Source organism: Canis lupus, chromosome 3 (genome assembly GCF_011100685.1).
Source record: "Canis lupus familiaris isolate Mischka breed German Shepherd chromosome 3, alternate assembly UU_Cfam_GSD_1.0, whole genome shotgun sequence".
Classification (NCBI taxonomy): domain Eukaryota; kingdom Metazoa; phylum Chordata; class Mammalia; order Carnivora; family Canidae; genus Canis; species Canis lupus.
In genome coordinates this window covers 74,862,315-74,883,791 of record NC_049224.1, presented here as the reverse complement: position 1 = coordinate 74,883,791, position 21,477 = coordinate 74,862,315, and the positions used below count along the sequence as shown (strand labels likewise).

General features: G+C 42.2%; 1 protein-coding gene across 4 annotated transcripts in view; it reads left to right on the top strand.

Moving 5' to 3' along the window:
* Positions 1-21,477, top strand: part of TBC1D1 (TBC1 domain family member 1) — a 238,846-nt gene that overhangs the window by 5,673 nt on the left and 211,696 nt on the right. For all 4 annotated transcript variants that reach the window (XM_038533498.1, XM_038533496.1, XM_038533495.1 and 1 more), the window contains exon 2: positions 4,180-4,687. In XM_038533498.1, the coding sequence (XP_038389426.1) occupies positions 4,271-4,687 (417 nt within the window). In that variant the 5' untranslated portion in view covers positions 4,180-4,270. The remainder of the gene's footprint in view (positions 1-4,179; positions 4,688-21,477) is intronic.

Genomic DNA, 21,477 nt, shown 5'->3' with positions numbered 1-21,477 from the left:
AAATAATTAGGGCTATCTTTGGGGCAGAACTTAATTTTATTTTTAAATTTTTATTTATGGGGTACCTGGGGGGCTCAGTGGTTGAGTGCCTGCCTTCAGCTCAGGGCGTGATCCCGGAGTCCTGGGATCGAGTCCCGCTTTGGGTTCCCCATAGGAGGCTCCTTCTCCCTCTGCCTGCGTCTCTGGATCTCTCTCTGTGTCTCTCATGAATAAATAAATACAATCTTTTAAAAAAATTTTTTTGTAAACTTAAGTAATCCCTATACCCACTGTGGGGCTCGAACTCATGAGATCAAGGGTCACATGTCTTCTGACCAAGCCAGCCAGACATATATGTTCATTTATGAGTGGTTTTAAGGACCAATCAGCTTTTTACAGAGAAACAAAGAATGTGCCATAGCTTGTTCAAATGAAAATGAGAGCTCTGCACATTTAAATAGCTTTGTCAATGTCTAATTTGGTAACTGGTTATTTATTAAATGTTTGAAATTCTAAATTGTGTAAATTTATTTTGCACTGTGGATATATTGCCTTCCAAGAAAACGGAAAATAATTCTGTATATTGTTGCCACCATATTAATAACTGCCCCATCTGCACTAATTGGTAGATCTCAGGTCTCTCCTTTGTAATAATTCTAGTACTTCTTTAAACATGTCTTGGGATTAGCGGCTGTCAACAGTTAGAACTTGAAACAGATTCAGTTACAGGAGTGGAAGTTGAGCCAGACATTTAATGCCACTCTCACCAGGTGAGAGGGAGAAAAAAGAAGAGAGAGAGAGACCATTAATATGGGGTTATATGAACTTCAAGTCTGTTTTCATCATCAAGAGAAGTTGTACTTTAAAGGAGACGAGATGGGGAATATGTTGCCATGAACTCTGTTGGAGCTCGAAAGTATGGGTTTCCTTCCGAACTTTTGAACATTCAAAAGTAAAACCTAGCTCTGAACTGTGTTCAAATCCTATTATAAAAATCCAATCTGATATATGCATATATGTCATGTAGAGTTAAATGAGTAGACTTCAGTTCTATTTCAGAAATGTTTAGAATTTGTTTTTTTTTTTTTAAGATTTTATTTATTTATGCATGACAGACACAGAGAGAGAGAGAGGCAGAGACACAGGCAGAGGGAGAAGCAGGCTCCATGCAGGGAGCCTGTTGTGGGACTCGATCCCGGGTCTCCAGGATCACACCCCAGGCTGAAGGTGGAGCTAAACCGCTGGGCCACGGGGGCTGCCCAATGTTTAGAATTTGAATATTGAATATATTCCGGGTTCATACACAGCCATCTTTTCTCTTATTTCCTCACATGGAAGGAAGCAAGGGAGCACCCTGGTCTCTTTATGAGGATGCTAATCCCATTCATAAGGACTTCAGTCTCATGACCTAATCATCTCCCAAAACCCACCTCCAAATATGATCACATTGAGGATTAGGACTTCAACATTCAGTCTGTAGCAGTGACTCTTTGGCCTTTGGCTTGGCCAGTAAAATAGTGATGCTCTTTACAGAGATAGAGTTTATGGGAAGGAAGAGAAGCTCTGGGAAGGGAGGTGGTGAGACTGAGTTAGTTTAAAAAATAACAAAATTGAGGAGCACCTGGGTGGCTCAGTGGGTTAAGCATCTAACTCTTGATTTCGGCTCAGGTCATGATCTCAGGGTAGTGGTGGTGGGGATCAAGCCCTGCGTGGGGCTCTGGGCTCAGTGGGGAGCCCACTTCTCTCCCTGACCCCCTCCCCCTGCTTGCACGTGCATTGTCTCTCTCTCTCTCTCTCTCTCTCTCAGAAAGATAAATCTTTAAAAATGACTAAATTGATAAATCTTTAAAAATGACTAAATTGAGGCTGAGGTGCCTCTAGGCTATCCAGATAGAAATATTGAATGGTCTGCCCTGGTCTGGATCTCAGGAAGGAGGTTCAGTGGGAGACATAAAGGTGGGAATCATCAGGGTATGTGGAGTAGATGACATTTTTTTTGCAGGACTCAGAGGATGAGTGGAGAAACAGCAGCAAACTCTCCCGTGCCCACCTGTGACAAGCAACCCAAGCCCTCCGGGCCTCAGTTAGGTCACAACGATGGCAATACTAGTAGTCTGTAGCCGAGGCTAGGTTTGGAGATGAAGATGGAATGAGATAATACTTGCAATGTGCCTGGAGTGCAAAAGTAAGCTGCTCGCAGCAGCAAGAACATTAGAATGTGGTTGGGGACACCCCAGCCATTAGGTGAGACTGTCCGAAGAAAGCAAGTGGAATGAGGAGAGGGAATGCAGTTAGATTGGGGTGGGGGGTGGTGGGGGTGGGGAAAGCCATCAAAGAGCCTGGAAAGAAGTAACCAAAGAGATAAGAGGAGCAGCGGAAGGGTTTCAAGCAGGAAGGAGTGGTCACCATAAGGGTTTGAAGCCCAAAGGAGTAGTCACCGTTGAGAAATTCATCAGAAAGGACAAGGCACAGGCACCTGGGTGGCTCAGGGTTGGAGCATCTGCTTTTGGCTCAGGTCATGATCCTGGAACCTGGGATCGAGTCCCCCATCAGGCTCCCCACAGGGAGCCTGCTTCTCCCTCTGCCTGTGGCTCTGCCTCTCTCTCTGTGTCTCTCATGAATAAATAAATAACATCTTTTAAAAATTAAATAAAAAAATTAAAAAACAAAAATGGACACAGCAGTTAGCGACTAAAACACCCCCTTTGGGTTTTACAGCCAGAAGATGTAGATGGCCTCAATGGGAGCAATTTCAAGGCAGAGCCAGTGCATCTATCAGGTCACAGTCGAGACATCAGGCCATGGAGCAGAAAAGCCAGGAAGAAAGCTGTGTGGGGAAGAAAGAGTTGTAGCTCGGGAGGTTTGAGGTTAAGGGAAAAAATATATTTTTTTTTCCCCAGATGGGAGAGACTTCATTCACTTGTTCACAATGCTATTGAGCTTCTGGTGGGAGTCAGACACTGCCAGGCACTGGGGCATGACAGTGAATCAGACAGATGCGGCCTAGAGGTGCCCAGGGAGTCCACGAGGGAAGGGAGACCCGGTCAGCAGGTGGGACAGGACGGGGCTGCAGATCCTGGGGACAGGTGGGCTCTGCACAGGAGGGTTCTGTCACCAGTGGAGCAGGAAGGCGTTAGGATGCATCAGATGCGGTTGTTGAAGGTCACCCATAGAGGGGGGACGGCAGGTGAGAGAGTTTGGGTCCGTGGGAGCAGCATCTTCTACAGATGCGGAGAGAGGCAAAGTGTGGGCGTGGCGGCTTGTAAAACGTGAATTAAATGAAGCAATATTTATGGCGATATCTGGAGCGTAACTGGCACCAATTACATGTTAATGGAATTTGAATTCACGTTCAGAACCTCTGGACTATGTCAGGGAGAGTCTTTAAAAACTTACGTAGTATCATAATTGAAAAGATCAGTTGTTGAAAACTGGTCTGGTCCAGTAGACTATGATAATGGATAGCCAATATTTTTTTCTCTCTGGATTGCTTTTGGGGAGGGTGGAATCGCCACTACTGAATTTGATTATCTTAAAAAAAACTCCTTGAGGGCTACCTGGCTGGCTCAGTCCATAGAGAAGGCAATTCTTGATCTCAGGGTTATGAGTTCGAGCCCCCGGGTGTAGAGCTTACTTAAAAAAAAAAAAATTCCTTGGGCAGCCTGGGCGGCTCAGCGGTTTAGTGCTGCCTTCAGCCCAGGATGTGATCCTGGAGACCTGGGATCGAGTCCCATGTCGGGCTCCCTGCATGGAGCCTGCTTCTCCCTCTGCCTGTCTCTCTCTCTCTTTCTCTCTGTCTCTGTGTGTGTGTGTGTCTGTCATGAATGAATAAATAAAATCTTTTAAAAAAATTCCTTGAAATACATGTTAATAGAATGAGATTTAAAGGTATCGGAGCAGGACTATATTGCTTTCTGTCCTTGCCTTTGCCGGCTCTGTGAGGCTTACAGAGGTTTAACAGGAGTTTACTGGTGGGATCTCTGTAACCTGTAGTGTGTGTGGCACTTATGGCATCCTCGAGTTTTATATAAGCACATTTTCGAGAAGGCTCTTTCTAGGCCAAGCACCTTGTTTGAACTATTATCTGTTCCTTTCTGTGTTTGAGTTCCAGGCTTTTAAGTTCTTCTGAAATAATAACTCTTCAAAAGTAGCTATTGCTGTGATTTCATTAAATTCTAATGCCTGTGTTTTCTCCCCCAGGGTTCTCCCTCAGAAGCACACCAAATAGATTGCTCGTTCTAAAATAGAAAACAGTGGCAACGTTTTGCTGAGTTTCCAGACGTTCCCCAGGATGGAACCAATAACATTCACGGCAAGGAAACATGCGTTCCCTAACGAGGTCTCGGTGGACTTCAGCCTGCAGCTGGTGGGCTCCCTGCCTGTGCATTCCCTGACCACGATGCCGATGCTGCCCTGGGTGGTGGCCGAGGTGCGAAGGCTCAGCGCGCAGGCCTCCAGAAAGGAGCCTGGGACCAGGCAAGTCCGGCTTTGTGTGTCACCCTCTGGTCTGAGATGTGAACCTGAGCCAGGGAAAAGTCAACAGTGGGATCCACTGCTCTGTTCCAGCATCTTCGAGTGTAAGCCCCAGCATGTTCACAAACTGATTCACAACAGTCACGATCCAAGTTACTTTGCTTGTCTGATTAAGGACAATGCAGCCAGTCAGCAGAGTATCTGCTACGTGTTCAAAGCCGACGATCAAACAAAAGTAAGTGGAAGTGGGGATGAAAATGATTGAGGTGTAGCGGGATGGCTTTCATTGTGTGGGGGTCAGGACGCTGACTGTACGTATACTAGAATGAATGAATGAATGAGATAGTGCTGTGGTCATACATAGGTTATTTCATTGGGTTTTTGGTTATGGGGATAGTTTTTTTTTTATCGTTTGGAAGAACATTTGATAACAGATATTGGGAATTCTGAGTTCAACAATTCAACAGAGAAATCTGCCTCAACTTATAAATAAGAGCTGAACTGTTAGAGTTTGGATCATTTAAGGCAGGTGTTTTATTTGTTTATTTGTTATTTTTTAAAGATTTTATTTATTTATTCATGAGAGACAGAGAGAGAGAGAGAGAGAGAGAGAGAGAGAGGCAGAGACACAGGCAGAGGGAGAAGCAGGCTCCATGCAGGGAGCCTGATGTGGGACTTGATCCCGGGACTCCAGCATCACTCCCTGGGCCGAAGGCAGGCGCTAAACCGCTGAGGCACCCAGGGATCCCCCACTGAGCCACCCAGGGATCTCCTAAGGCGTGTGTTTTAAAGCAGTGCTTCTCAAACAGAAATGTGCACACGAATTACCTGGAGATCTTGTTAAAATACAAATTTAGGTCCAGGAGGTCTGGGATGGACCCTAAGACTGCACTCCTAATAAGCTAGCTGGGTGATGCTGATGCTCCTCCTTTGCAGATTGCAATTCGAGTAGCAGAAACCTGGCTAGATCAGTGAGCTCCGCACCTTTGACCCTATTAAAAAATATATACTATTCAGGAGCTGTATATGAATACTATTAGCCAATTTCCCAAGGTATCATGGTCACTTAGGCAAAGACTGTTGATAAGAATAGTGGATACATGGGACACCTGGGTGGCTCAGTGGGTTACGTGTCTGCCTTCTGCTCAGGTCATGATCCCGGGGTCCTGGGATTGAGCCCACTTAGCTTTCTCTGCTCAGCAGGGAGTCTGCTTCTCCCTCTCCCTCTGCCCCTCCCCCTGCTGGTGCATGCTCTCTCTCTCTCTCTCTCTTTCAAATAAATCAATTTAAAAAACCTTAAAAAAAAGAATAGTGAGTATGCATCCAAGTTTTGATGCTTTCAGGTTTTGTGTGTCCACTTTATATCAGATCTGATTAACTCATTGTTATAGCTCATGTGTGACTGAGAAAAATATCATAGGAGAAATGGTAAAAGTATCGTCAGCTCAATTATTTTCCTGTGTATTGGTGCTTGCTTTGTTGTTACCATGCTTTGGGGCTCTGTGCTGGACTCATTTAAAGTCACTTACCGTTTTGTGAGGCTCAGTTTCATTTTTTTTAATTCATTTTTTTTTATTTTTTAAAAAGATTTCATTTATTTATTCATGAGAGACACACAAAGAGAGAGAGAGGCAGAGACACAACACAGGCAGAGGGAGAAGCAGGGGCTCCATGCAGGGAGCCCGGTGCAGGACTCAATCCCAGGACTCCAGGATCATGCCCTGGGCCGAAGGCAGGTGCTAAACTGCCGAGCCACCCAGGCGTCCCCATTAGGCTCAGTTTAGATAAAATTGAAAATATAATCCCTGCGACCACTTTCTCAGCTGGGCCCTTAGGAACTGCACTTTGGTATAGCCTGTGGACAGCGAACAGGCAAGGGCCCACTGCTGACTAGCCCGTGAGCTGAGGACACCCACGCCGGGCCTGGCATCCATCCACGCACGCGAGGAGGCCAGTGTCAATCATGTGGTAAATATCAGTAAATAGCAATAGAAATGCTAATGTTTCTCTACCTGTACTCTTCTGCTTTTTGTTGGTTTTGCACACCCCCAGGGTGCAAGACCTCCACTTGGAAATTAATGTTCTTGGTGACTAAGTAGATTCTTAGAGAGTCACTTTTTAACAGAGGTTCTGACTCCTTCGTTCAGTGAGTGCTGCTCCGAGTGGCATGCAGGATGTCAGTACAGGCTAGAAGGAGGGCAGAAGCAACAAGAGGTACCTGCTACATGGTCCGTGTCCGGGTTGTGACTGGAAGACAGAGAATGGAGCCGAACACAAGGAGGGTTTTCTTCAGTAAAGGCTTATTTTGAGCTTACAGCCACTGTTAGACCCACAGAATTGGATAGCTCCTCATTCATAAATCATTCAATGTTACTGTCCACGAATCTCCAACAGACAGAACAGCATCCCAGTACAGGGGTTCTGAGGGACCAAATTCCAGACCAGTCTGCCACTTATAAACTGGGTGGCCTCAGGTAACACTGAGCCTGTTGTCTCCTCTGTAAAAAGGGGGTAATTAGCGTGTCTGTCTCATATGTCACCAGGGGGACCGAATGAGCTAGAACAGCACCTTGGTAAGCACTTAAGGCCTCAAAAAGTTTTCATTAAACAAAGTTTTATTGCAGGGTGCCTGGGTGGCTCATTGGTTGAGCGTCTGCCTTTGACTCAGGTTGTGATCCTGGGGTCCCGGGATCGAGTCCGCATCTCCCCATAGGGAGCCTGCTTCTCCCTCTGCCTGTGTCTCTGCCTCTCTCTCTCTCTCTCTCTCTCCCCATGTCTCTTATGAATAAATAAATAAAATCTTTAAAAAAAAAGTTTTATTGGAAGCAGAGTACATGCTAATTTCACTTCAACTCTTAGGTAACAGGAAAAAGAAGTCCAAGAGGAGTGTCTTCAGCTCCCAAGATCCTGGTCATCCTTAAGCAACATTTTTATAAACTAGATACTTTAAAACCTACATAAATAAACTTAATGGTTCTTATTATTTGGGCAAATTCCAGAATGTAAATGAAAGGACTGAACAGCTTGTACTCCAGCCCAGCTCTATATAAGGACTGAATTTCCTTGGGGAGAGTCTTTGCATGGAAGAGTTGTCCAGCACTTTACACTTTTGACTCTTTCCCAAAAATTTTATGGCCTTCAGAGAACAGGCTTCTGGCCGGTCATTCAGATACCTGACAGGAAGAAGAGATTTATAACTAAATTCTGTAACTGGAGCTTCCAGTCTTGCTGAAAGTAGACAACCGGCCTTACTCTGTGTTCTGGAAAACCATGGTAGAAATATGAATTAGGTCCTGAGTTATTTTTGGCTTGCATACACAGATTTCCAAACACAAATTGCGGGTACTCAGAGTAATACATCACTGTCATCCTGCTCCTTTTATAAAAGAGTTATTTGTAGCGGAGGTGCCTCAATCAGTGATTCGGTTTTGTTGGAAACTGAATGGTAAACCAAATTGGCCCTGATTCTCTATCTGGCGTGATGGCTTTTATGTTCTTGGGACATCTCTGGCACTGTATCTGCTGATGGAGCATGTTCACCTATGTCATCCTTTCTCGTGGTTATTTGTAACATTTGCTCGGTGAAATCATTCTCTAGATTAAGGCCTCTCCTAAATAGATGAGGTCACTTTTGGTTGCGCTTGCCAGAGGAGATATATGCATTTACTGCCAGGGTTATAAGCACAAAACTACTATTTGAGCGGAAACCCTTTGATAGCATATAAATTAACTTGCTGAAGAATGTCCAGGGAGAAGAGGCATAAAAAAGGAATAATTTTTAGAACACAAATGAGATTGTGTTTCTCATTGTATGTTCCATAGAATATGTTCAAGGTGTTCCACAGAGAAAGATTTCCACAATCAAAATGCATTAGGTCAGGGGCACCAGGGTGCTTAGTGGGTTAAGTGTCTGCCTTCGGCTCAGGTCATGATCCCAGGGGCCTGAGATTGAGAGTCTGCTTCTCCCTCTACCCTTTCCTCCTGCTTGTGAGCTCTCTCTCTCTCAAAAATAAATAAATAAATAAATAAATAAATAAATAAATAAATAAAAATAAATAAAATAAAATCTTTAAAAAATGCATTAGGGTAGCATCTTGTCCAACTTTTTGATACAAGAACCCCTTTTCAGTCTTAAAAATTGAGTATCCCAAAGAGCATTAAGGTGGGTTATATGTATTAATAATTACTGTATTAGAAATTGAAACAGAAATTATGAAGGTACTAATTTCTTAATTTGTTAAAAAACAAAAGTGATAAGCCCCTTATGTGTTAGCATAAAGAATATTTTTGTGAAAAATAACTATGTTTTCCAAAAATACTCAATGATAAGAGTGACATAATTTTATTTTTTTCTCCCCAGTCTTTTATTACCTGGATTAATAGACAACTACTGGATTCTCTGCTGTTTCTCCGTTCATTCTGTTGTGATACGTTGTTTTAGTTGAGTATAAGAAGGAAAACTTGTCCTCACACAGATATTTGGTAGGAAAATGGAGAAACATTTTATAGCCTTTTTTAGAAAATTGTGGATATTTTTTCAATACTATACCAAAACTTGACAAGTGATGGTTTCCTAAAGATTTGTTGCAGTATGAAATCTGAAACCATATCAAAGCACCTTTGCACTTTGTTATATTGAAACCCATTGGTCTGCCGAGCATTTTGAAGACTCTTTTAAGCACGTGTGATTGTGTAACATCACGCATTGATTATGTGGAAGATATTGGTTCACTGCGTTATGACCACACTCTGAGAAACACGGTTTTAGGGAAGCTATCTTTTCTATTTCACTCTTGAGTTGTACATTAGTCTATGACATCCCCAAATGTATTGGGCCATAGATTACATTTTTTCTCATAACATCCAAGAACACCCCTCAGAACACATGTGAACGCAGTGGGATAAGTTCCGGGTTGGAGTGTCATTTTGAATATGGGTCCATGGTAGGAGATGAAGACATGCATTCTGGAAAGCAGGGGGTTGCATGAGTGACCCTGACGAGGCCTCTCCCTATCACGACACAAAGAGATCAGGAGTTCCGCTTAGACTCAGCTCTTGAAAAATAGCCCAGGGAAATTATCTCAAAATTCTTTCCTCTAGTTCTTCAGCTTTGTCTCTTCTACGAAAATCTGTACTCAGAATAACATCAGATTTGCCACTCACTTGAGTTTTACTTGAGAGTATTCATAAGACTATTTTTATTTTGGGATGCCTGGGGGGAGGGGTTCAGTGGTTGAGCATCTGCCTTTGGATCAGGTCAGGATGCCAGAGTCCCGGGATCGAGTCCCTGCTTCTCCCTCTGCCTGTGTCTCTGCGTCTCTCTGTGTGGCTCTCATGAATAAATAAATACATTAAAAAATACTTTTTATTTCTATCCTCTTCTTTATTTATGGAGTGGAAAAAAATCCTCTGCTTCCTTGAAAGGGACTTTCCAACTCAAGGGACCCTGAGTTGTGGGTCATGTAAGCACCGGGGCTTCTGACACTGTTGCAGTTGTGTGTCAATAGGAAGAAAGAATGAATTTTGAAAGGGGAGTGGTGGGTATTATTGAGATGGTGATAAATGGAGAAGCGTTGGTTGGTGTGCAGGGGAAGGAAGGAGACTGGGTGCAGGACCCAGGGTAAGTCAGAGATTGGGTACACCAGGGTAGTTTTGCTACGTCCCCATTGTTTTTTAAACCAATCTTCCTTTTCTTCTTGAAATATGTCCTGACTTTTCAAACACTGTTCTTGACTCTTTTCAGATTCTGATCTTCTGGATGCTGTATCCAGTCTGGGCACAGCGTGGGTGTTTCATAATGGTGATGGGGACAGATGTCATTAATGTGGGAGTGCTCATGGGCTTCCCCTTCTCCATCAGAGACTCTTGTATTTGCTAGGATCTTGCTAGCCTTATTCCTCACTCTTCCGAAGAGGAAGCCTTATTTCTTACCAGGAGAGAGGCTCAGTTGATCTCCATAATAAACTGCTTAAAATCTCCAGGATGAGGAGGGGGAATGTGGGAAAGGAGCCCGGGGTCAGGGCTAGAGTTAACTGCATGAACTTATAGTAGAAGTAGACTTCTGGAAGGAAGAGGACTCTGTGTAAAGTGTTGCTGAGGAGGACGTCTTTGAGAGGCTGTCAATGTCCTTTGAGGGAATGGGTTTCCTTTTCAATTATTTTTGGCGTCTACACTGGGTTTCTTGAATGTGACACGTACCTGAAAATGAACCTGATGGGCTCCCTTCCCACTAATTTTAAGGGTACAGTAAGAGCAATAAGTATTTTCTTTGAAAACTGCCAGTGAGGAACCAGTGTGTGTATTCTTCTATGCTGCCCTGAGGATGGTGGCTTTCTCAGGAACTCTTGGGTTTCAGAGCTCCCTCACCTGGTCTCTTGGGAGTAGGCTTCCTTACATATTCAGTGAGGAGGTGGTCTTACTTTGTTTTCCTGTGATCATCAGGTCTAAGACTTCAAATCCCTATCTAAAAAAGCCAGAGTTTGCTTTGGCTGTTTTATGATATAATTTAATTTTTTTTTGGAGTTTGATTTTTGATTGTAGCTTTGCTTTGGTTGCGTTTTATCCATTACTGACTTGTCTTAATAATTCCCCACCTGGGACGCCTGGGTGGCTCAGTGGTCGATGGTGTGATCCCGGGGTCCTGGGATCGAGTCCCATGTCGGGTTCCCTGTGTGGAGCCTGCTTCTCCCTCTGCCTGTGTCCCTCCCTCTCTCTGTGTCTCTCATGAATACATAAATAAAATCTAAAAAAAGAAAAAAAATCCCTGTCTGCTTGGGGTTTTGCATTAGTCTCTGAAAATCTGTACCACTTATTTCAGGATTTTCGGTAGAGACTGGCTCCCATTGCGTCTCTAGCTTGGCTCTTGTATTTGCCGGCTCATTACTTTTTCTTTGCTAGAGTGAAAATGGAAATTATAACACTGAGCTGCAGCGTTTTGTTCCTGAGGGTGATGATTCTGAAGAATATAGGATTACTGTTCAGATGTTCTTATCTGTTGCCCTTCTGCATTTGATTGTCACAGTTTCTAAATTTCAGACCTTAGTGTCTTTTTGCTACTCAGGGGGGATGGTTCTGGGAAGGTTTTATTGTGCATATTTTGGAGGACATTTTATGTGTTCACCTCCTGCTGGGTATCTTTGATCCTATTCTGGTTTATTATGTAAGGTTTCATGTGGGGTCCCACTCCGTGGCTATGACTCAGTGCATGGCTGCCTGGAACACTGTATCCGTGTCAGCTCATCAACACTTGACCGTCTGTCACGCTAGACAGGAGTCGGTTGCTGGGTGCAAAGGTTGGCAGGGATTCTTTTTCATCTATAAAAAGAATGTCCCGGACTGCGTGAACTCCGAAGTATTTGTTGGAGGGTTTGGGTTCATGACACGGGATTGATTACATAATTTATTTTCGACTTTGAAAAATGAGTCTAAGGGCCTCAGAAGCAACCGCCTTGTGATAGATGCTTAATTTGTAAAAAGTCTTTGTTTTTCAGGACAGATCACTTGAATAGAGCTTTGCATTCTTTCACTACGTGCTATGAGTTTGGAATTATTTTTTAACATAAGTCTGTTCCTAAGAATAGAGTTTACAAGTATCTCAAACCTAAAGTTGACTTGAATCATAAAAGCATTTATTTATAGCCTAGACCTTTACTGTCCAGTGTAGTAATCAGTAGCCCGATGTGACTATTGAGCACTTGCAATGTGGCTAGTCTAAATTGAGATGTGGTGTAAGTGTCAAAACACAGTGGATTTCAAAGACTTCATTAAAAAAAAAAAAGCTTAAAGGATCTCAATAATTTCTATATTGATTACATGTTGAAATGATAATATTTGGGATATATTGGGTTAAATAAAATATAACACTAGAATTCATTTCACCTGTTCATTTTACTTTCTCTGATATGCCTACTAGAAAATTTACGATTATATATGTAGCTTGTACCCTTTCTACTCGTCAGCACTGGACTAGGCTAGCTTACGTAGGAAGTATTTCCGAAAATAATCTGAATACTTATCACAAAGTGACTCCAGGCTTCCCTCTTTTCTTTGCTGCCTTCTATTTGTTAGTGATAGAATTTTGCTCAATGTTCTTCTGAAAAGATCACATTCAAAACTACATCCTATTTTTAACTCTAGATTTGTATTGTGATGGACAAGAGTGCTGTGAGCCGCTAGTTTGGGATATACTGAAAGAGATAAATCTCTTCTTTCTACATTTTCTCTCTCTCTTTGTTTTAAAGATTTTTAAAATTAATTTGAGAGAGAGAGTGCACAAGCAGAGGGGAGGGGCAGATGGAGAGGGAGAAGCAGACTCCCTACTCACTAATCAGGGAGCTCGATCCCAGGACCCTGAGCTCATGACCTGAGCCAAAGTCAGACACCTAACCAACTGAGCCACCCAGATGCCCCCTCTTTTTTTTTTTTTTTTTTAATACGTTTCCTCCCTTTGGATCCTTAGGCATCTGCTCCACTAATTGTTACCTGTGAGTTTGAGCCAACAACCACAGCGGGCCAAGTGCCGAGCTGGCCTGGCTCTGAGAACTTGAGAAGAAGCCGGATGGCAGCTGGGGCTTTGGGGAGGAGCTGATGCAGGACTCCAGAGAAGAGGTGGCCTTGAGTGGTGTGATCACTGATGTTGGACTCTGTGTCTGACTGAGTACTTCAAATGAGACTTGATGACAGCTGGTCCTGCAGAAACACTTTCTTAGTTGCTTTAGTTCTGGGCAGTGTGTCAGAAGCTATGATTTCTTGCGGTCGAGTGATGTAGGTATTTGAAATGTTGCAGATTCAACATTAATTCGTGCATTGGAACATTACCAGTATGTCATGTACTTGGCTGGGTGCTCCGGTACAAAATCAAATAAGATAAGATTGCCCCCTCAAGAGGTATAATGATGTTTTTATGTTCTGAAGGCTGCGCTGCCAGGAGTTAGCAACATCTGTAAGTTATAGAAGAGAAATTTGGGAGAATAAGAGGAGATCTAGTGTAAGCGCCTACAGTTATTTGAAAAGCTGCCATGTAGGTGCAAAAAGAAATGGACACACTGTGAATTGCTCTGGAAGGCAAAGTAGGAACTGTAGAAATTTGTGGAGATAGATCTTTGGCCCTTCCAAGCAGTGACAGGCAACTAATTATTAAAGGGGCTGTGTTGAACAATGGATGTGGATGGATTTTGTCCCAAGGAGATTTCACTTGGCAAGTCATCTTCCTCGTGTTTCTACCCTTCCCACTTATGAGGAATGTATCACCTGACAATGTTCCCCTTTTGTTTCGGACAACTGACTTGCTCCTAAGTCTATTTTATGTTGAAGCAAAGTTGTTTCCTGTAATGTCTTGCTGTTTGTCGAGAACTCTATCTTCTGGAAGGACCCCGAGTAAATTTATTTTCCGTGGGACATTTGAACGAGTATTAAAGACCCACTAGGAGTTTTCCAGGCCAAGGAGCTGGGTGCAGATTGAATGGAAATTCTAGGTTGAGGAACGAGAGCGTGCCAAGCCATAGTAGGACAAGGGAGTGTGGAGACTGGGAGGAGAGGCTGGGGACAGACGTTATGAGGCTTTGTATGTCTTACTAAGAGGGTTTAGTATTCATTTTTTTTAGGGTTTGATATTCTTAATAGAGAATAGAATAGAGTAGAGGCATTCACCAGGGAAAGTGAAGTAACGGGACCTGATTTTAGATTTTGTGGAATGAGTGGAGGAATGAGAGACAGATGAGGCCGACCAGTTAGGAGGCTATTATTGGAGCAGTGAGTGTGAAAGCTCAAGAAGTTTCTTGATCCAGAGTGTCTGGCTGGCTCAGTTGGTGGAGCATGCAACTCTTGATCTCAGGGTTGTGAGTTCAAGCCCCACACTGGGTACAGAGATTACACAGATAGATGGATAGATAGGTAGATAATGTCTTGATCCCAAGGTACGATGTGAAATAGCTTGTTCTCATGGAACCAAGTCGATGTCTTTGGTCACTTTCCCCTCTAGATTAAATTAATAGTTTAATTTTACAGTTGGTTGGTCTCTAATAGAAGAGAAAACCAGTCATATTCTAATGATAAAGAAAAATAACATAGAAGTAAAATTCCTGATCTGGTTCTGCTTGGTCTTCTGAAAATATTTATCTTGGCATCTCCCGTCTCAAAAACAAAGCCTCCGCTGACCCCATATCCCATTCCGAGCCCCCTCCAGGTCCTGGCCCAATTTTCTGCTTTATTTTTTAAGAGTTGTCTTGGTGGCTACTTTTACTTTTACTCACCCATTTTCTCCTCAGCTTACCAGTCGGCCTTCTGTTCTGATCTTTGCCCTAAAAAGGCTCGTATCATGTCACCAGCCACCTCCAGCTTGTGAGATCTGGTGATCCCTTCTCTGCTTCTCTCATCCAATTTCTCAGTAGCTTTTGGCATAGTTGGCAAGACAGTGTTTCTTCTATCTTGAAACACTCTCCTCTCTTGGCTTTTGGAGAACCATTTCCTCCTGTTTTCTCTTTTGCTTCAGTAGTGGTTTCCACTTTTCCCCTTTGTTTCTTCTTCCTCTTCTCAATTCTGAGTTTTATGTCCCCCAAGACCCAGTCTTCTACATTTCTCTTCTCGACACTCTTTCCAGGTAAACTCACCCAGTCTTGTAGTGTTAAATACCACCTGTTTGATGGTGACTCTCCAAAATTAATCTATTTCTTCAAACTTGCCAATGAGTTCCAGACTTGTCTGTCCAGCTGGCAACTTGACTTGTCTACTCAGCTGTTATGTAGACAGCTCAAACTCAACCTGGTTCAAAAAGAACCCTGGAATTTACTCCCCACCAACCTTGTTGCCTCCCCAGTCTTTGGCAGCTCTGAAGTGGTAATGACAGTTGCCCCAGTGGAAATCTAGTCCTTGTCTTGATCTCTCTCTTCACATTTTCATTCAAATCATTCAGGACCCAGTCCAGATCTGCCCCTTTGATTCTGTTGCTAACCCTGAGCCAGAGGCTCTGTCCTCTCTCATCTAGACTGCTAAAGTACTTCCTGACTGTTCTCCCTGTTTCCATGCTTGTTTCTTCTCTCCACCAGCCAATCATCCAGAGAGAACCTGGAAGCATTTTTAGAAGACCTATAAATTCATGACACTGCCCTGCCTACAACCTTGCTTGTGACTTTCCCCTGTATATAAACTAAAATCCCAGATCCTTGCTGGGACCTGCCAGGTGGACCTTGTTCCACACACCTGGTTTCCAGTGCTGTCTGGCCCCCAGCCACAGTGGTGTTTATGTTCCTAAGACATCACAGCCTCATTCTCCACATGGGGACTTTGCATTTGTTGTTGTCTCTGCCTGGAAGACTCTGCTACTTCCCCAGACCATTATGGAGTTGCTTTAAACCTTATCCTTTGGCCACCCTATTCAAACCAAACCCCATACCAATTTCAATGACTTCATCTGGTTTTACCGTCTTCATAATATTTCCTAGCATCTGAAATGACCTTGTTTGTTGTTATATTTCCTTGTTTACCATGTTCACACCTGCCTAAACTCCAAGAGAACAGGACCCTTGCCTTTCCTATTCATTGCCAGACCTGGGCATCCAGGACAGTGCCTGGCACATAATGGGTACTTCATGAATGGATGAATGAATGAATGTTACCTTCTGGTGACCATTCTTGAAGATGTGCTTCTTTTTTCTGTTTTTCGTTTTTGTTTTGTTTTTAAGATTTTATTTATTTATTTATTTATTTATTTATTTATTTATTTATTTATTTGACAGAGAGAGAGAGAGAGAGAGCACAAGTAGGGGGAGTGGAGGCAGAGGAAGAAGGAGAAGCAGGCTCCCCACAGAGCAAGGAGCCCAATGTGGAGCTTGATCCCAGGATCCTGGGATCCTGACCTGAGCTGAGGGTAGATGCCCAACTGACTGAGCTTTCTAGGTGTCCCTCTCTTTTCTGTTTTTGATTTTTTAACCCAATCTCATCTGGAAAGCCCACGTGCAGCCATTTTCATTTATATTCCTGCTTTGCCTTTCCTTCCTCATCAGGACAGATTTCTCTCATTCAGTCAGGGTTTTGTTCTTAGATAAAACATCCCTCTCTCCCCATCCCTCCTGAGTTTCTTTCCTCTTGGGTTTTGTTCATAAGATGATATTCATTGGCTCTCAGCTCTTTGAAATCTGTACACTTCTCTTCCTTGCTTTTTATGAACTCAGAATTTTCTTGGCATTTATTGGTGAGTATTGGGGGAAAGATTTCATGAATATTGAGCAGTCTACTATTGTGAGAAACTCTTTTTTGTATGTGAGTTAAATCCTTTAAGCAGTGGCTTAAGCATTTTTTTTGCATCAGTCTTTTATTTTACAAAATAAATAGTTTTCTGATTATAGAGACATTAATATGTTGAATGTAAAAAAAAAATAGTATACAAGTGTTAAAATTTGAAGTTCCCTCTTAATCCCACCTCCTAGAGAGAAACCACTATTAATATATTGGTGTTTATTCTTAGAGATATTATACTTTTATTATATAAATAAATGTTTCTATATGGAATCAATTTATATATTTATTCCTACCATTTCTTTTTAAACTCTGGGCTCTCTGTCTGTCTACATATATAGAATAGAAATAAACACACACATAGATATGGCTATAAATATAGGTATATCTTAGACACTTTTCATGGTAGTAGGGGTACATCTTTTGGGTGATTACAGAGTTATATGCAGCAGGGAGAAAGGAAGGGCTGGTTTCATAACTGAGACAGAACTGCTCTTGGGTGACTAGCATCATCTTTGTTTAGTTTTGATGAGCCATTTTCATTATGAAAAGAGAACATGGCCAGGATGGGCTGCAAGTGACTCAGAGCTGTCTAATCTGCTTAGCATAAGAAACAAACAAGATTTTGGAGGAACAAAAGCAAAAAATAAGCAATGGGGACCACATCAGACTAAAAAGCTTCTGCACAGGGCAGGGGGTGGGAGAAAAAATCAAAGGCTTCTGCACAGCTTCTGCATAACCAAATGAAAGCCTATGGAGGGGGAGAAGATATTTGCAAATCACATATCTGATATGAGGTAAATATCTAGAATATATAATGAACTCTTACAATGCAAGAGCAAAAAGCCAGTTTGATTTAAAAATGGGCAGAGGAACTAAATAGACATTTTTCCAGAGAAGTCATACAAATGGCCAATATGTACATGAGAAGGTACTCAGCATCACTAATTATCAGGGAAAGACAAATCAAAGCCATGATATGACCTCATACCTGACAGAATGGCTATTGTGGAAAAGAAAAAAACAAACAAACACAAGAGGTAGTAAGTGTTGGCAAGAATGTGGAGAAAAGGGAACCCTTGTGCCCTGTTAGTGGGAATGTAATTTGGTGCAGCCACTGTGGACAACAGCATGGGGGCTCGCTACCAAATTAAAAATAGAATTACCATATGATCCAGCTCTTCTGTTTCTGGGTGTAGATATAAAGGAAATAAAAACAAGATGTCAAGGAGATATCTGCACTCCTGTGATCACTGCAATATTATTCACAATAGCCAAGGCATGGAAACAACCTAGGTCTGCATTGGTGGATAAATGTATAAAGAAGTGGTGGGATCTATAGACAATGGAATACTATGCAGCCATGAGAAAGAAGGAAATTCTGCTCTTTGTGACAACATGAATGGACTTTGAGCACAGGATGCTAAGTGAAATACAGCAGACAGAGAAAGACAAATGCTGTATGATCTTACTTATATATAGAATCTAAAAAAGCTGAGATTATAGAAACAGAGTAGAATGGTAGTTACCAGGGGCTGGAGGTGGAGGAAATGAGATGTTGGTCAAAGAGTGTAAACTTCCAGTTATCTTATTTATTTATTTATTGTTGAGGGGTGGGGGGTAGGAGCTGGGATGGAGGGTGGAGGGGCAGAGAGACAGGGAGAGAGAGAATTTTAAGCTGGCTCCATGCCCAGCACAGAGCCCGATGCAGGACTCGCTCACAACCCTAAGATTATGACCTGAGCTGAAATCAAAAGTCATATGTTTAACCGACTGAGCCACCCAGGGGCCCCTAAACTTCCAGCTATAAGGTAAATAAGTTCTTGGGATCTAATGTATAGCTTGGTGATTATAGTTAGTAATGCCCTATTATATACTTGAAAGTTTCCAACAGAGTAGAACCTAAATGTTCTCACCCCCAGCAAGAAATGGCAGTTATCTGATGAGCTGGAGGGTGTTAGCTAATGGGATGCTATGCTCAGCTGTGGTGGTAATCATTCTGTGATACATACTTGTATCAAATCAATACCTCGTACACCTTAAACTCACACAGTGTTAAATGCCAATTATATCTCAATAATGGTGGCAAAAATATACACAAGAACAATGAAAAAATAAAATGAAATACACTAATAAAAGACAAGAACCACAAAGAGTTTGGAGAAAGTCAGGCCTTGACATTGAATATGGGAAGCTGAGGCCAAAGTGAAATTCCTAGTCTCATTGGTAGAATTGGGGGAATGGCCAAGGTCTTCTAAGAACAGGAGGTCAGACACTAGTTTTTAGTTAGCTGCAGTGGTGTGTAGTGTGGCTGTAAGATATCTCACTCCTCTCTCACCATGACCTCTGCTCGTCGATACTCTCAAATAGCTCTCATAGCCCACTACACGGAAGAGGTTGTGTCAGTACCATTTGGGGAAATCAAAGAAAAAGGGGCATTTAGTCTGTCTGCACATGGTGAGCAGGGAAACAACGGGTATTAAGAGTGGTAGGAAGCAGGGGCTCATTTGGTTAAACAGCTGACTCTTGATTTCAGCTCAGGTCAGGATCTCAGGGTCCTGGGATGGAGCTCCCTGTCAGGCTCCCTGCTCATCAGGGAGTCTTCTTGAGGATTCTTTCTCTCCCTCTCCCTCTGCCCCCCCCCCTCCAGTGCTCATTTGCTCACAAACAAACAAATAATAATAGGAGGCCAGGACAGGAAAGAGAGCCGGTAGTTGCTAGGGTCTGGGAATTGGAACAGGGGAATAGGAGAAGCCACGGACTCTCAAGAATCCCTGGAGAGTTTGGAATAGATGCTGGCCTTCTTTTTCCCCAGGAGAAGAGATTTTGATCCAATTTTTTAATCTCTCAAATGACAGAATGACCCCTGCTGCTTATCAGGTCTATATATGGATGTACCATAATTTAGCCAGCCCTTATTAACAGTAATTTAGATTTTCCCTATTTTTCTCTCTTCATTACAGTTTTTTCCTGCAACAGAAATCCTACGTAGCTTTGTATCTGTTTCTAAGCATAAATAGTTAATTCATAGAGATTAACAGACACGATGCTGCCTCCCTCAAAGAAAAATGGACTAAAAATATTTTGATGATCCCCTTAGCAGCAGGCATGGCTGGGAGCCCATAGTTGCCCTGTGCTACTTCCATGATGTTGAATTTCAAACCAGAGATTACATTTTAATTATGATGGCAGAAAAAAAAATAATTATGATGGCAGGCCTTGATGAAATTCAGAGCTTTGAAAAACAACTGGAGACAAGTTGTACATGTAAGTGAATAAATGTCACATCCGTGCGATTTCCATCCTCAAAGCTTGATTTATAACACTTGGACTTCTAAAATCTGTTTTTGCCTTTCTCCTTTTACGATTCTATGGATTTTCTCAGAACTGTTTATAATAAATGAGGTCACTACCACTGATTTTTACAATGAAGAGAAGATAAAACTGTATATACCATTTGTGCTTTATGAAGCGAATAAAATCACACTAAATAAGATTTTATATTTTTATTTCTTCATTTTCATATCTTAAATAGTGACTAAGCCAATGTCATCATGGAGTGCTTCTGGCATTTTCTTTGTAAGGCTAGCCTACAATTTTTTTTTAAAGATTTTCTTTGTTTATTCATGAGAGACACAGAAAGAAAAGCAGATACATAGGCAGAGGGAGAAGCAGGCTGCCTGCTGCTGATGTGGGACTTGATCCCTGGACCTGATGTGGGACTTGATCCCAGGACCCCGTGATCATGCCCTGAGCCGGAAGCAGATGCTTAAACACTGAGCCACCCAGGTGTGCTCTAGCCTACAATTGTCGATCAGTATCCAAAACCCATATATACAAGGGTACATCTTATCAACTAATTATAAAGGATGCTTTTATTTTTATAAGTATGTAACGTATGCTATCTTGATATTTCTTTTTTTTTTAAGATTTTATTTATTTATTCATGACAGACACAGAGAGAGTGAGAGGTAGAGACACAGGCAGAGGGAGAAGCAGGCTCCATGCAGGGAGCCTGACATGGGACTCCATCCTGGGTCTCCAGGATCACATCCTGGGCCGAAGGCGGCCCTAAACCGCTGGGCCACCGGGGCTGCCCAATATTTATTACATTCTCGTATATATAACTTTTTTAAAAATGTTAATTAGTATAGTTCAACATAATTGTTGAATAACTCTTCCTTTAAGGTTTTAGTTGATATTTTGCTTGTAACAAAATACCAAAACAGGGAGAAAAGATGTGAACGAAAATGATTCCTATCTGGAGGCTTGAAGACTTATCCCCCACCATACACATACCTTTTCTTAAGTGAGAAATGTGCATCTTGGAAATAAAAAGGTTCAAAAGGAGAAATAAACCAAAGAATTTTAAGGTCATAGATTTTAATTTGACCAGACAATTTCTGTGCAGCTAACTATACTGGGAAAAGAACATCTACTCCTATTTAAGATTCAAAATGTGATCACTAGTTAAAAAAAATGCATGTGCATATTTCTCAAAATAAATACTCTAATGTAAATTCAGAATCTGCTGTATCATCTGTTTCATAGCTTAGATATGTGAACTTCCCCTTCTTTTGACTCTATCAGTGGCTGAGTGATTACGTTAAATTGTCTATAGCGGCTCTTAAAAGTTAACAAATTACTTTCATCACAAGCAGAATGTTCTTATTTAGCGTCACTACAGCTGGTGAGGATTGTTTTCATTCAGTAACATTAACTGAACATATACTATGTGCCAGACACTGTGCTAGGCCTAAGGGGTACAAAACCCAACAAATTGCCCATGCCCTC